The 15,256-nt window shown below is 45.1% G+C and overlaps 1 protein-coding gene across 2 annotated transcripts in view; it reads left to right on the top strand.

Moving 5' to 3' along the window:
- Positions 1 to 15,256, top strand: part of LOC110532734 (disco-interacting protein 2 homolog B-A) — a 96,972-nt gene that overhangs the window by 67,027 nt on the left and 14,689 nt on the right. Inside the window, exons 16-32 of one of the 2 annotated variants that reach the window (XM_036988801.1) lie at positions 170 to 284; positions 382 to 521; positions 4,653 to 4,789; positions 6,851 to 6,931; positions 7,106 to 7,233; positions 7,510 to 7,624; positions 9,378 to 9,579; positions 9,675 to 9,787; positions 10,973 to 10,996; positions 12,283 to 12,363; positions 12,611 to 12,734; positions 12,913 to 13,034; positions 13,194 to 13,305; positions 13,563 to 13,672; positions 14,446 to 14,576; positions 14,699 to 14,867; positions 15,036 to 15,206. In XM_036988801.1, coding sequence (XP_036844696.1) covers positions 170 to 284; positions 382 to 521; positions 4,653 to 4,789; positions 6,851 to 6,931; positions 7,106 to 7,233; positions 7,510 to 7,624; positions 9,378 to 9,579; positions 9,675 to 9,787; positions 10,973 to 10,996; positions 12,283 to 12,363; positions 12,611 to 12,734; positions 12,913 to 13,034; positions 13,194 to 13,305; positions 13,563 to 13,672; positions 14,446 to 14,576; positions 14,699 to 14,867; positions 15,036 to 15,206 — 2,075 coding nt within the window. The remainder of the gene's footprint in view (positions 1 to 169; positions 285 to 381; positions 522 to 4,652; positions 4,790 to 6,850; positions 6,932 to 7,105; positions 7,234 to 7,509; positions 7,625 to 9,377; positions 9,580 to 9,674; positions 9,788 to 10,972; positions 10,997 to 12,282; positions 12,364 to 12,610; positions 12,735 to 12,912; positions 13,035 to 13,193; positions 13,306 to 13,562; positions 13,673 to 14,445; positions 14,577 to 14,698; positions 14,868 to 15,035; positions 15,207 to 15,256) is intronic. The other variant, XM_036988802.1, reaches the window with a different exon arrangement.

The raw sequence follows: 15,256 nt of genomic DNA, 5'->3' as shown, positions 1-15,256 counted from the left end.
TCTTCATCAGTGCCCCACCTCTATTGGTACACTGATATGTATTTTTAGATGCAGTGCACACAACTTCCAAGAGAAACATCTGATCCGGTCAATTAGATTCATATCTGTTTGATTCTTAACAGGGAAACACAATGCTGACACATTCTTATGTATTTCTGCTGTCTTTCAGGGTCTGTGTCGTCGTGCGACGCCTTCCTCAACGTGTTCCAGTCTCACGGGTTAAAGCCGGAGGTCATCTGCCCCTGTGCCTCCTCTCCTGAAGCTCTCACTGTGGCTATACGCAGGTAAGCAACGTACATATCTGTCTACCTCTTTCCCTCTCTTTCTCTGATTCTCTCTCTTATACAATACACTGAGATCTTTCTGATACTCCCCCTCCAGGCCTGGTGCTCGGGGTACAGCCCTCCCTGCCAGGGCCATTCTCTCCATGGGCGGGCTGAGTCATGGGGTCATCAGGGTCAACACAGAGGACAAGAACTCTGCCCTCACTGTACAGGACGTAGGCCATGTGATGCCTGGAGGTACGCCACTCACTAAACTACAATATAACCTCACTATGACACACCTCACTGACACCCCCCACCCCACTATGACACCCCACTATGACACCCCACTATGACACCCCACTATGACTCCTCACTATGACACACCCCACCTCACTATGACACCCCTCACTATGACACACCTTACTGACGTCCCTCACTATGCCACACCTCACTGACACCCCTCACTATGACACACCCCACCTCACTATGACACACCCCACCTCACTATGACACACCTCACTGACACCCCCCACCCCACTATGACACCCCACTATGACACCCCACTATGACACCCCACTATGACTCCTCACTATGACACACCCCACCTCACTATGACACCCCTCACTATGACACACCTTACTGACGTCCCTCACTATGCCACACCTCACTGACACCCCTCACTATGACACACCCCACCTCACTATGACGCACCCCACCTCACTATGACACACCCCACCTCACTATGACACACCCCATCTCACTATGACACACCCCACCTCACTATGACACACCCCACCTCACTATGACACACCCCACCTCACTATGACACACCCCACCTCACTATGACACACCCCATCTCACTATGACACAACCCACCTCACTATGACACAACCCACCTCACTATGACACACCCCATCTCACTATGACACAACCCACCTCACTATGACACACCCCACCTCACTATGACACACCCCATCTCACTATGACACAACCCACCTCACTATGACACAACCCACCTCACTATGACACAACCCACCTCACTATGACACAACTCACAATGACACAACCCACCTCACTATGACACCCCTCACTGTAACACAACTCACTATAACACACCTCACTATGACACACCCCACCTCACTATGACACACCTTACTGACACACCCCACCTCACTATAACACCCCTCACTATAACACACCTCACTATGCCACACCTCACTGACACCCCTCACTATGCCACACCTCACTGACAACCCTCACTATGCCACACCTCACTGACAACCCTCACTATGCCACACCTCACTGACACCCCTCACTATGCCACACCCCTCACTATGCCACACCTCACTATGCCACACCTCACTATGCCACACCTCACTATGCCACACCTCACTGACAACCCTCACTATGCCACACCCCACTGACACCCCTCACTATGCCACACCTCACTGACACCCCTCACTATGCCACACCCCTCACTATGCCGCACCTCACTATGCCACACCTCACTATGCCACACCTCACTATGCCACACCTCACTGACAACCCTCACTATGCCACACCCCACTATGACACACCCCACCTCACTATGACACAACTCACTATGACACACCCCACCTCACTATGACACCCCTCACTATAACACACGGGGTGGCAGGGTAGCCTAGTGGTTAGAGCGTTGGACTAGTAACCGGAAGGTTGCAAGGTACACCCCACCTCACGATAACACACCTAATCTCATTATACCACACCACTCTATAACACACCACCATACCACACCACTCTATACCACACCACTCTATACCACACCACTCTATACCACACCACTCTATACCACACCACTATACCACACCACTCTATACCACACCACTATACCACACCACTCTATACCACACCACTATACCACACCACCCTACCACTATACCACACCACCATACCACACCACTATACCACACCACTCTATAACACACCACTATACCACACCACTCTATAACACACCACTATACCACACCACCATACCACACCACTCTATACCACACCACTATACCACACCACCACACCACACCACTATACCACACCATTCTATAACACACCACAACACCTCACTCTTACTGTTTTCTGTTCATCACTGACTGACTTTAACCGTGGTGGTTTAACTGTGTCTTGTCAATGTCACTTCCCTGGTGTTAATTCTACTTTGCTAACCATTTTAGTCATTGCTTTATAACCCCTTAAGATCGATGTCCACTCCCCCTACAGAAATCTAATTAGCATAATAACAAAATCCCCGTTAAAAATCCATCCGTTTAAGCTTGAGATGTCATTCCACCGCATCCCCCTATGTGACACTTCCGCATCTGCGGTGAAAGGTGACCGAGCTAGAGCGGTGTGCAAAGGTGAGACTCTCAAAATACATACATGTCGGTTGTTTGGCTGTAGGACGTCCACGGGCCTCACAAGACTCGTCTGAAGGTCCCCCGGTACACAGTAAATGGAGACTGTTTAGTGACAAAAAATAAGGGGTTAATTACATATTTAAAAAAAATAAAAAAATGTTTCCTGATCTTATATCTCTCAGATATACGATTGACACTTCAGAACAAACTTCTTTTAGACTTTTTGGGGGGGCTATCTGATGTTCCATGTCATTAATCTGTTATTCAATGTGTTTTGTATGGGGAAAATAGCATTAGGGCCAAATAAAAATGTTCATCAAATTTATTTACTTCTAGTGGTCTTCAAAATCAAATAGCAAAAATGATCCTTGGGTTCACCTTCTTAAAACAATTATATTTAACTTAGTAGTCCCCCGCCCCCCCCCCCTCCCCCTGCTGATTTTATACAGCACTTTTCATGGACCCAAAGATGCTTTTGGGAGTCGGTTTCTAATGTACAGTATGTGTGTTTTAGCCCTAATGTACAGTATGTGTGTTTTAGCCCTAATGTACAGTATGTGTGTTTTAGCCCTAATGTACAGTATGTGTGTTTTAGCCCTAATGTACAGTATGTGTGTTTTAGCCCTAATGTACAGTATGTGTGTTTTAGCTCTAATGTACAGTATGTGTGTTTTAGCCCTAATGTACAGTATGTGTGTTTTAGCCCCACATACAGTATGTGTGTTTTAGCCCTAATGTACAGTATGTGTGTTTTAGCCCTAATGTACAGTATGTGTGTTTTAGCCCTAATGTACAGTATGTGTGTTTTAGCCCTAATGTACAGTATGTGTGTTTTAGCCCTAATGTACAGTATGTGTGTTTTAGCCCTAATGTACAGTGTGTGTGTTTTAGCCCTAATGTACAGTATGTGTGTTTTAGCCCTAATGTACAGTGTGTGTGTTTTAGCCCTAATGTACAGTGTGTGTGTTTTAGCCCTAATGTACAGTGTGTGTGTTTTAGCCGTAATGTACAGTATGTGTGTTTTAGCCCTAATGTACAGTGTGTGTGTTTTAGCCCTAATGTACAGTGTGTGTGTTTTAGCCCTAATGTACAGTATGTGTGTTTTAGCCCTAATGTACAGTATGTGTGTTTTAGCCCTAATGTACAGTGTGTGTGTTTTAGCCCTAATGTACAGTGTGTGTGTTTTAGCCCTAATGTACAGTGTGTGTGTTTTAGCCCTAATGTACAGTGTGTGTTTTAGCCCTAATGTACAGTGTGTGTGTTTTAGCCCTAATGTACAGTATGTGTGTTTTAGCCCTAATGTACAGTATGTGTGTTTTAGCCCTAATGTACAGTATGTGTGTTTTAGCCCTAATGTACAGTATGTGTGTTTTAGCCCTAATGTACAGTGTGTGTGTTTTAGCCCTAATGTACAGTGTGTGTGTTTTAGCCCTAATGTACAGTATGTGTGTTTTAGCCCTAATGTACAGTATGTGTGTTTTAGCCCTAATGTACAGTATGTGTGTTTTAGCCCTAATGTACAGTATGTGTGTTTTAGCCCTAATGTACAGTATGTGTGTTTTAGCCCTAATGTACAGTATGTGTGTTTTAGCCCTAATGTACAGTGTGTGTGTTTTAGCCCTAATGTACAGTGTGTGTTTTAGCCCTAATGTACAGTGTGTGTGTTTTAGCCCTAATGTACAGTGTGTGTGTTTTAGCCCTAATGTACAGTGTGTGTTTTAGCCCTAATGTACAGTATGTGTGTTTTAGCCCTAATGTACAGTGTGTGTTTTAGCCCTAATGTACAGTATGTGTGTTTTAGCCCTAATGTACAGTGTGTGTGTTTTAGCCCTAATGTACAGTGTGTGTTTTAGCCCTAATGTACAGTATGTGTGTTTTAGCCCTAATGTACAGTATGTGTGTTTTAGCCCTAATGTACAGTGTGTGTGTTTTAGCCCTAATGTACAGTATGTGTGTTTTAGCCCTAATGTCATAGTGTCTTGTGTTTCAGCTCTGATGTGTATTGTGAAGCCAGACGGGCCTCCACAGCTCTGTAAGACCGACGAGATCGGAGAGATAGTGCTGAACTCCAGGGCTGGAGGAACCTTGTACTACGGTCTACCTGGAGTCACCAAGAACACCTTCGAGGTGAGGAGAGGACTGTTTACTGAACCTTCTCATCAAGTTTCTGCATTTCTGTTCAGTGTAGTGCTACTGACACTGGGATGTAGCCATCAACCTAAGACCATAACTCCTCAGTCAGAGCATTACAATTCTAAAAGCTCTACCCCAACTGTATTATTCAGTAGTCATGGTTACCAATGGTCTCTTTTACTAATTAGGGTTGCCAAGCAACCATTTAATTTACAGAAGTTACCTGAATCTTTGGTAATTTTGCTAATTAACAGAAAATGTATTGACAATCTATGGTACTTTTGGTAATTTATACTGGAATAATGTTTATATTCCTATTATAGTATTAATTTATTTGATTTTATTCATGTCCATATTGTCCATGAGTTTCTAGTGTATAGACCACAAGGTTCAAGAGAAAATTGCCTAATTAAAAATTAGCATCATTTTAAATTAACTCTTCCAATTATTCACATTTTTTTTTTTTACAGCTGCCACCAGTTTGACTCCAAAACATTGAGAACAAATATATATTGACATAGTAAAATAAAGTGTGTAAAATGTTTTCTATAAATATATATAAAGGACATTTCATGTTGAAACCCTCATATTAAACACCAATGGTATTCACTAAGTTGATGTTTTATATTTAGGGTAATGTTTTACAGCTTTGTCATTCTATACTGAACAAAAATATAAACGCAACATGCAACAATTTCTAAGATTTGACTGAGTTACAATTAATATAAGTCAATTGAAATAAATGAGGCCCTAATCTATAGATTTCACATGACTGGGAATACTGATATGCATCTGTTGGTCACAGATACTGGATCAGAAATCCAGTCAGTATCTGGTGTGACCACCATTTGCCTGATGCAGCTTGACAAATCTCCTTCTCATAGAGTTGATCAGGCCGTTGATTGTGGCCTGTGGAATGCTGTCCTCCTACTCTCCAATGGCTGTGTGAAGTTGCTGGATATTGGCAGGAACTGGAACACGCTGTCGTACACATCGATCCAGAGCATCCCAAACGTGCTCAATGGGTGACATGTCTGGTGATAATGCAGGCTATGGAAGAACTAGGACATTTTCAGCTTCCAGGAATTGTGTACAGATCCTTGTGACATGGGGCCATGCATTATCATGCTGAAACATGAGGTGATGGCGGTGGATGAATGGCACGACAATGGGCCTCAGGATCTCGTCACGGTGCAGTCACGGTCTCAGTGCATTCAATTTGCCATCGATAAAATGCAATTGTGTTAATTGTCCGTAGCTTATGCCTGTCCATACCATAACCCCATCGCCACCACGGGGCACTCTGTCCACAACGTTGATATCAGCAAACTGCCGCTCGCCCACACAACTCGATACACGTGGTCTGCGATTGTGAGGACAGTTGAACGTACTTCCAAGTTCTCTAAAACAATGTTGGAAGTGGCTTATGGTAGAGAAAATAGATTTAAATTATCTGGCAACAGTTCTGGTGGACATTCCTGCATTCAGCATGCAGATTGCACGCTCCCTCAACTTGAAACATCTGTGGCATTGTGTGACAAAACTGTACCTTTTTTTCCGCACAATATGTACCTGTGTAATGATCATGCTGTTTATTCAGCTTCTTGATATTATCCTGGCAAAGGAGAAATGTTCACTAACAGGGATGTAAACAAATTTGTGCACAAAATTTGAGAGAAATTAGCTTTTTGTGTGTATAGAACATTTCTGGTATCTTTTATTTCAGCTCAAGAAACATGGGACCAACACTTTACATGTTGCGTTTATATTTTTGTTCAGTATCTTATTTAATTATTCCATATATTTTACAAGAGAGAGGACCAGAGATAATTAGACACCTGGTCAAAAAGGCCAGTTAATTCTGGTATATTACTGGTAAACTTAGAAAGTTTCCAGTAATATACCCTCCCTTTGCAACGCTGATCTCTCTAACCTGAGTTGAGGAGTTGTGTTGACAGTTAAACGTGTTGTTGTGATTGGTTGAAAGGATGATCATGATGTAATACATTATGCAGTAACCTCCATAACTGAAAGTGTGTCCCTCTGTCTCTGCAGGTGATTCCTGTGAACCAGGCTGGAGCTCCGATAGGAGACATCCCCTTCACTAGGACTGGCCTGCTGGGCTTCGTAGGGCCGGTAAGATAGACAGTCGTTTCAGGCCCTACCTATTCAGTCTATAGCTATGCTATATATCTCCAAAACATGTCAATGTAGAATAGAGTTTTGGCGTTTCTGTTGATGTCTAGAGAATGAAAATAAATGGTGACATTGCTTTGTGACCTTCTGCTATTTCCCTCCCTAACTCCACAGGGAAGTCTGGTGTTTGTAGTGGGGAAGAATGAGGGGCTCCTGACGGTCAGTGGTAGACGACACAATGCTGATGACTTGGTGGCCACAGCCCTGGCCGTGGAGCCTGTCAAAACTGTCTACAGGGGGAGGTGAGTGTGTCAGGAGCGCTGTCCTTCTGGTGTGTTTTGCTGTGTTGGTAAGGTGTGAGAGTGCTTTGGCCGTGGAGCGTGTCAAAACAGGTGAGTGCCACAGTCATTCTGCTGTGTTGTTTCGCTGAGGTCTTAAGGCGTGAGATTGTGCCGTGCTGTCTTGTCCCTCTCCCGGAGGAGGATCACTGTGAGCTCTGTGACGATGGTCTCTAGAGTGAGAGTAGGTTGTTATTGTGGGTTGTGTATTATTGCTGACTGACTCTCTCCCTGGTGTAGGATCGCCGTGTTCTCAGTGACCGTGTTTTATGATGAGAGGATTGTGATCGTAGCAGAACAGAGACCAGATGCCAGTGAAGAGGACAGCTTCCAATGGATGAGCAGAGTGCTACAGGTACATGTTTTATGTGTGTTCTCTCCTCTATAAATATATCTACCTCCGTACTAAAGATATAATACATATTGTCTCATATCTATCACAGGTACCTAGTATTATCTATCCTTCCATCTATTTATCATTGATCTTCACTTGTCAAACTCACCCCACAGCTTTATAATCAATCTCCATATGTTTCTTTCTAGTTATCTATCAGTGTGCACTTTTTAGGTTAAAGGTGCAATATGCAGAAATCGCTCCGCCATTTCCTGGTTGCTGAAACTCTAATAGTTTGCCTAATTTCAGTTTGTGGCAAAACAAGCTAGTATAGTGTAGATAATCACTGTACCATATAAACAGATGTGAAATACATTTTCTATTACCAAAAATATTGTATTTTCAACTTTTTGAAGTAAAAAAACAACAACTCCAAAACGAAACTATAAAACAGAAGCATAGAAATAGCGCACATAATAGTTCTAACGCTTCTTAGACTTGCTTTCAATGAGAATGACAGATCTATAACTCACATTTCTATGTGAATATGGTTGGGTCGCCCAAAAAGTTACATATTGCAGCTTTTAAGTTAGTAGTAGAAGTACATCTAGGCGACGGTACATTAACAGCAGTGGTGGAAAAAGTACTCAATTTTCATACTTGAGTAAAAGTAAAGATACCTTAATAGAAAATGACTCAAGTAAAAGTTACCCAGTAAAATACTACTTCAGTAAAAGTATTTGGTTTTAAATGTACTAAAGTATCTAAAGTAAATGGAATGCTAAAATATACTTAAGTATAAAAGGTACAAGTATAAACCATTTCAAATTCCTTATATTAAGCAAACCAGACAGATAGCCAGGGGCAAACTCCAACACTCAGACACCATTTAGAAACCAAGCGTTTGTGTTTAGTGAGTCCACCAGATCAGAGGCAGTAGGGACAACCAGGGATGTTCTCTGTTTAGTGAGTTCACCAGATCAGAGGCAGTAGGGATGACCAGGGATGTTCTCTGTTTAGTGAGTCCACCAGATCAGAGGCAGTAGGGACAACCAGGGATGTTCTCTGTTTAGTGAGTTCACCAGATCAGAGGCATTAGGGATGACCAGGGATGTTCTCTGTTTAGTGAGTCCACCAGATCAGAGGCAGTAGGGACAACCAGGGATGTTCTCTGTTTAGTGAGTTCACCAGATCAGAGGCATTAGGGATGACCAGGGATGTTCTCTGTTTAGTGAGTTCACCAGATCAGAGGCATTAGGGACGACCAGGGATGTTCTCTGTTTAGTGAGTCCACCAGATCAGAGGCAGTAGGGACAACCAGGGATGTTCTCTGTTTAGTGAGTCCACCAGATCAGAGACAGTAGGGACAACCAGGGATGTTCTCTTGATAAGTGTGTGAATGTGACCATTTTCCTGTCCAAATTAAATGAGTACTTTTGGGTGTCAGGGAAAATGTATTGAGTAAAAAGTACATTATTTTCTTTAGGAATGTAGTAAAGTAAAAGTAGTCAAAGTAGAGAGACCCCAAAAACTACTTAAGTAATAGTTTAAAGTATTTTTACTTAAGTACTTTACACCACCGATTTAACAATAAGCCGGCCCTATGACGTGTGTTCTGTCTACTATAGGCTATAGACAGTATCCACCAGGTGGGTCAGTACTGCCCAGCCCTGGTCCCAGCCAACACGTTACCCTGTTATAGGTAGCACACCGAACAACAGTGCATACAGTATTGGCATCACATAAACAGTATATCATGTGTTTTCCTCGACAGGCTATAGACAGTATCCACCAGGTGGGTCTGTACTGCCTAGCCCTGGTCCCAGCCAACACGTTACCCAAGACACCACTGGGAGGGATCCACATCTCTGAGACCAAACAGAACTTCCTAGAGGGGAACCTGCACCCCTGTAACATCCTCCTCTGTCCACACACCTGTGTTACCAACCTGCCCAAACCACGGCAGAAACAACCAGGTGTGTGTGGCTATAATGACTGTCTATATCTCTGACACAGTGACACTTGACACTGTAGTAGGTGTGTACCTCTAACCCTCCTCTCCGTACTATAGTTGGAGTGGGCCCGGCCTCCATCATGGTTGGTAACCTGGTAGCAGGAAACAGGATGTCCCAGGCTGCAGGCAGAGAGCTGGGCGTGGTGGAGGAAGAGGGTCTGGTCAGGAAGGTAAGACCCCACTGAGCCAAGCTGTACTGGGCTGAGCCAGCAAGGTGTCGGCCCTACTGTGTGAAAACAAACACTACAGTACCAGCTCTTTACCAACAATCACCATCTTATTTACCGTAGTCCTAATGACAAACGTATAGCAGAAGTGTTGTTCTGTCTCTACATCTTATTTACCGTAGTCCTAATGACAAACGTATAGCAGAAGTGTTGTTCTGTCTCTACATCTTATTTACCGTAGTCCTAATGACAAACGTATAACAGAAGTGTTGTTCTGTCTCTACATCTTATTTACCGTAGTCCTAATGACAAACGTTTAACAGAAGTGTTGTTCTGTCTCTACATCTTATTTACCGTAGTCCTAATGACAAACGTTTAACAGAAGTGTTGTTCTGTCTCTACATCTTATTTACCATAGTCCTAATGACAAACGTATAGCAGAAGTGTTGTTCTGTCTCTACATCTTATTTACCGTAGTCCTAATGACAAACGTATAACAGAAGTGTTGTTCTGTCTCTACATCTTATTTACCGTAGTCCTAATGACAAACATTTAACAGAAGTGTTGTTCTGTCTCTACATCTTATTTACCATAGTCCTAATGACAAACGTATAACAGAAGTGTTGTTCTGTCTCTACATCTTATTTACCGTAGTCCTAATGACAAACATTTAACAGAAGTGTTGTTCTGTCTCTACATCTTATTTACCGTAGTCCTAATGACAAACGTATAACAGAAGTGTTGTTCTGTCTCTACATCTTATTTACCGTAGTCCTAATGACAAACGTATAACAGAAGTGTTGTTCTGTCTCTACATCTTATTTACCGTAGTCCTAATGACAAACATTTAACAGAAGTGTTGTTCTGTCTCTACATCTTATTTACCGTAGTCCTAATGACAAACATATAACAGAAGTGTTGTTCTGTCTCTACATCTTATTTACTGTAGTCCTAATGACAAACTTTTAACAGAAGTGTTGTTCTGTCTCTACATCTTATTTAACGTAGTCCTAATGACAAATGTATAGCAGAAGTGTTGTTCTGTCTCTACATCTTATTTACCGTAGTCCTAATGACAAACGTATAACAGAAGTGTTGTTCTGTCTCTACATCTTATTTACCGTAGTCCTAATGACAAACGTATAACAGAAGTGTTGTTCTGTCTCTACTTTCTCTCTGGCGATGTAGCTCTGTATGTGGCCCACCATGATGGTAAGAGTTTAGGAGACATACCTGCCCCAGTAAGGCTGCTTCTCTCAGATGTGCTGCTTGACAGTGACTGTGTATTATGTCTGCATCACTGTAACCATGAGCAGATCAATGGTGTGCACCCCTGTAACCGTGAGCAGATCAATGGTGTGCCCCCCTGTAACCGTGGGCAGATCAATGGTGTGCACCCCTGTAACCGTGAGCAGATCAATTGTGTGCCCCCCTGTAACCGTGAGCAGATCAATGGTGTGCCCCCCTGTAACCGTGGGCAGATCAATGGTGTGCACCCCTGTAACCGTGAGCAGATCAATTGTGTGCCCCCCTGTAACCGTGAGCAGATCAATGGTGTGCATCACTGTAACCGTGAGCAGATCAATGGTGTGCATCACTGTAACCGTGAGCAGATCAATGGTGTGCCCCCCTGTAACCGTGAGCAGATCAATGGTGTGCACCCCTGTAACCGTGAGCAGATCAATGGTGCGCCCCCCTGTAACCGTGAGCAGATCAATGGTGTGCACCCCTGTAACCGTGAGCAGATCAATGGTGCGCCCCCCTGTAACCATGAGCAGATCAATGGTGTGCACCCCTGTAACCGTGAGCAGATCAATGGTGTACATCTGTTGAATGAGGGAATGGGCTGTGCAGTCACACAGCGAAGCACACAGAACCTCACTATACGTGTGTGTGTTTTTACTGTGCTTAAAGCCTGCTATTGTACTCCCTTCTCTTCTCTGCTTAATGGTGGCTTCCTCTTTCAGCACCAGTTCAGAGTCCTGACCCACACTCTCTCCTCTTTCAACACCAGTTCAGAGTCCTGACCCACACTCTCTCCTCTTTCAGCACCAGTTCAGAGTCCTAACCCACACTCTCCCCTCTTTCAGCACCAGTTCAGAGTCCTGACCCACACTCTCTCCTCTTTCAGCACCAGTTCAGAGTCCTGACCCACACTCTCCCCTCTTTCAGCACCAGTTCAGAGTCCTGACCCACACTCTCTCCTCTTTCAGCACCAGTTCAGAGTCCTGACCCACACTCTCCCCTCTTTCAGCACCAGTTCAGAGTCCTGACCCACTCTCCCCTCTTTCAGCACCAGTTCAGAGTCCTGACCCACACTCTCCCCTCTTTCAACACCAGTTCAGAGTCCTGACCCACACTCTCCCCTCTTTCAGCACCAGTTCAGAGTCCTGACCCCCACACTCCCCTCTTTCAGCACCAGTTCAGAGTCCTGACCCACACTCTCCCCTCTTTCAACACCAGTTCAGAGTCCTGACCCACACTCTCCCCTCTTTCAGCACCAGTTCCTGTCTGAAGCGCTACAGTGGAGAGCCCAGAGTGACCCTGACCACGTCCTGTATGTGCTGCTCAACGCTAAGGTTGGATGGTCACACCTCTTGAGATGTTCCCATTTTTACTCCCATTTCTTATGCTCTTATACGTTTTAACATATGATTGTGGAGGTTGTGTTGGCTCCCCTAGCCTCCGGCCTAGGCTTTAGCTGAGTGGGCGAATACAGTCTTGTGTTGTGCAGAGGACCAGGGTTCGAACCCTGATTGGTCACACTTGCTAGGCCTTCCTGTATATTGCACCTGTACAGTGTCTCTTACCACCTCTGTCCTCCAGGGGGCAGCAGTGTGCACAGCCACGTGTGTTCAGCTGCACAAGAGAGCAGAGAAGATAACCTCAGCCCTGATGGAGAGAGGAGGCCTCAACACTGGGGACAACGTAGTGCTGCTATACCCCCCTGGTGGGTTGAATGACCTACACACACACTTCACACGAGGCTGCTGATACTGTCCATCCTCACATATACAATCTCTGCCTTAGTTAAATGCTATTGTTAACAGTCCTCCCCTCTTCTCTCCCTCTCTCTCGGTCTCTTTCCCCACCCTTCTTACTCTCTCCCTCCCTCTCACTCACACCAGGCATTGATCTGATAGCTGCCTTCTATGGCTGTCTGTATGCTGGGTTGATCCCTGTAACAGTGCGGCCCCCTCACCCCCAGAACCTGGCTGCTACCCTGCCCACCGTCCGCATGATCATCGACGTGAGTCAACTAAAGCCACGAAGACGTTTTCACATAACCGCTTCATGAAAGATGTTATGCCTCAGTACAAATACACGTTTGTATATATTATGAAAACTTTAGTAACTGCTGAAATGATCTTGGGTGGGAATCAAATTCCTGTCTGTGTGTGTGTTGCAGGTGAGTAAAGCTGCCTGTATCCTAACCACCCAGCCCCTTATGAGGATCCTCCGGTCCAGAGAGGCTGCTGCCAGCGTCAACGTCAAGACCTGGCCCACTATCATAGACACAGGTACTGTGGCAAATCCCAGATGACTCCCAAGACACGCTATTTTCACATGATAGGGTGAGGACTTAGGACCAGAACCACATAAGGTAGTGTACACTATACAGGGACCAGAACCACATAGGGTAGTGTACACTATACAGGGACCAGAACCACATAGGGTAGTGTACACTATACAGGGACCAGAACCACATAGGGTAGTGTACACTATACAGGGACCAGAACCACATAGGGTGTTTACCTTCTCTGTGTGTCCTTTCTAGATGACCTCCCCAGGAGGCGGCCCCCCCAGCTCTACAAGCCCCCCACAGCAGAGATGCTGGCCTACCTGGACTTCAGTGTGTCCACCACAGGAATGCTGACCGGGGTCAAGGTAAGGGCACTATTGAAGCATGTCCATCTCAGGAGAAATGATCCCACAGCCATTATTTTGAATATTAAAAGGCATATTTTTTTCTCTCTCGTCTTGTTTCTCTCTCTCTCTCTCTGGTTTCTCTCGTCTTGTTTCTCTCTCTCTCTCTCTGGTTTCTCTCGTCTTTTTTCTCTCTCTCTCTCTCTGGTTTCTCTCGTCTTGTTTCTCTCTCTCTCTCTCTGGTTTCTCTCGTCTTGTTTCTCTCTCTCTCTCTCTCTCTCTGGTTTCTCTCGTCTTGTTTCTCTCTCTCTCTCTCTGGTTTCTCTCGTCTTGTTTCTCTCTCTGGTTTCTCTCGTCTTGTTTCTCTCTCTCTCTCTCTCTCTCTCTGGTTTCTCTCGTCTTGTTTCTCTCTCTCTCTCTCTGGTTTCTCTCGTCTTGTTTCTCTCTCTGGTTTCTCTCATCTTGTTTCTCTCTCTCTCTCTCTGGTTTCTCTCGTCTTGTTTCTCTCTCTCTCTCTGGTTTCTCTCGTCTTGTTTCTCTCTCTCTCTCTCTCTCTCTCTGGTTTCTCTCGTCTTGTTTCTCTCTCTCTCTCTCTCTCTCTGGTTTCTCTCGTCTTGTTTCTCTATCTCTCTCTCGTCTTGTTTCTCTCTCTCTCTCTCTCTCTGGTTTCTCTCGTCTTGTTTCTCTCTCTCTCTCTCTCTGGTTTCTCTCATCTTGTTTCTCTCTCTCTCTCTCTCTCTCTGGTTTCTCTCATCTCTCTGTCTCTTTGTCTGTCTGTGGTGTGTGTGTGTCAGATGTCCCACTCGGCGGTCAGTACTCTGTGTCGCTCCATCAAGCTACAGTGTGAGCTCTACTCCTCACGCCAAATAGCCATCTGTCTGGACCCCTACTGCGGCCTAGGCTTCGTACAGTGGTGCCTCTCCAGGTAAGAGACACACGGTGTTGTCTAGTGTTGTTGACACTGCGGCTGATCTCTATTGAGCAGAAAAGTGACAGCAGCTTTTTACGTTGTGTAATGACTAGAGAACGTTCCAATATTGTGTGTAGTGTGTACTCGGGTCACCAGTCCATCCTGATCCCTCCTATGGAGTTGGAGCTGTCCTTACCTCTGTGGCTGAGCACCCTGAGCCAGTACAAGATCAGAGACACCTTCTGTTCCTACTCTGTCATGGAGCTCTGCACCAAGGGCCTGGGCACACAGACTGACTCTCTCAAGGTGAGGAACACACACAGACAAACAGGCAGACAGCTCGCTCGCTAGGTGTTGGTTCCAGAATCTAACATCTGTCAACTGTATCCTGTATACACACCAGAAGAGGCTGGTGGTAAGTGTAATGTCTAGGAGTCTCCACCCTGTGTGTATTATTAACCTGTGTGTCTGCAGGCGCGGGGTGTGAACCTGTCGTGTGTGAGGAGCTGTGTGGTGATAGCAGAGGAGCGTCCCCGGCTGGCACTGACCCAGTCCTTCTCCAAGCTGTTTAAAGACCTGGGCCTCTCCCCCCGTGCTGTCAGCACAGCGTTTGGATCCAGGGTCAACCTAGCCATCTGCTTGCAGGTGGGCCCCAGCGCACACACAGGCACGCACATACAAATGCTGGGAGTCGC

The sequence above is a fragment of the Oncorhynchus mykiss genome, chromosome 9 (genome assembly GCF_013265735.2).
Source record: "Oncorhynchus mykiss isolate Arlee chromosome 9, USDA_OmykA_1.1, whole genome shotgun sequence".
Lineage (NCBI taxonomy): Eukaryota > Metazoa > Chordata > Actinopteri > Salmoniformes > Salmonidae > Oncorhynchus > Oncorhynchus mykiss.
Note: the sequence above shows the minus strand (reverse complement) of the source record. Positions and strands in the feature narration are given on the sequence as shown.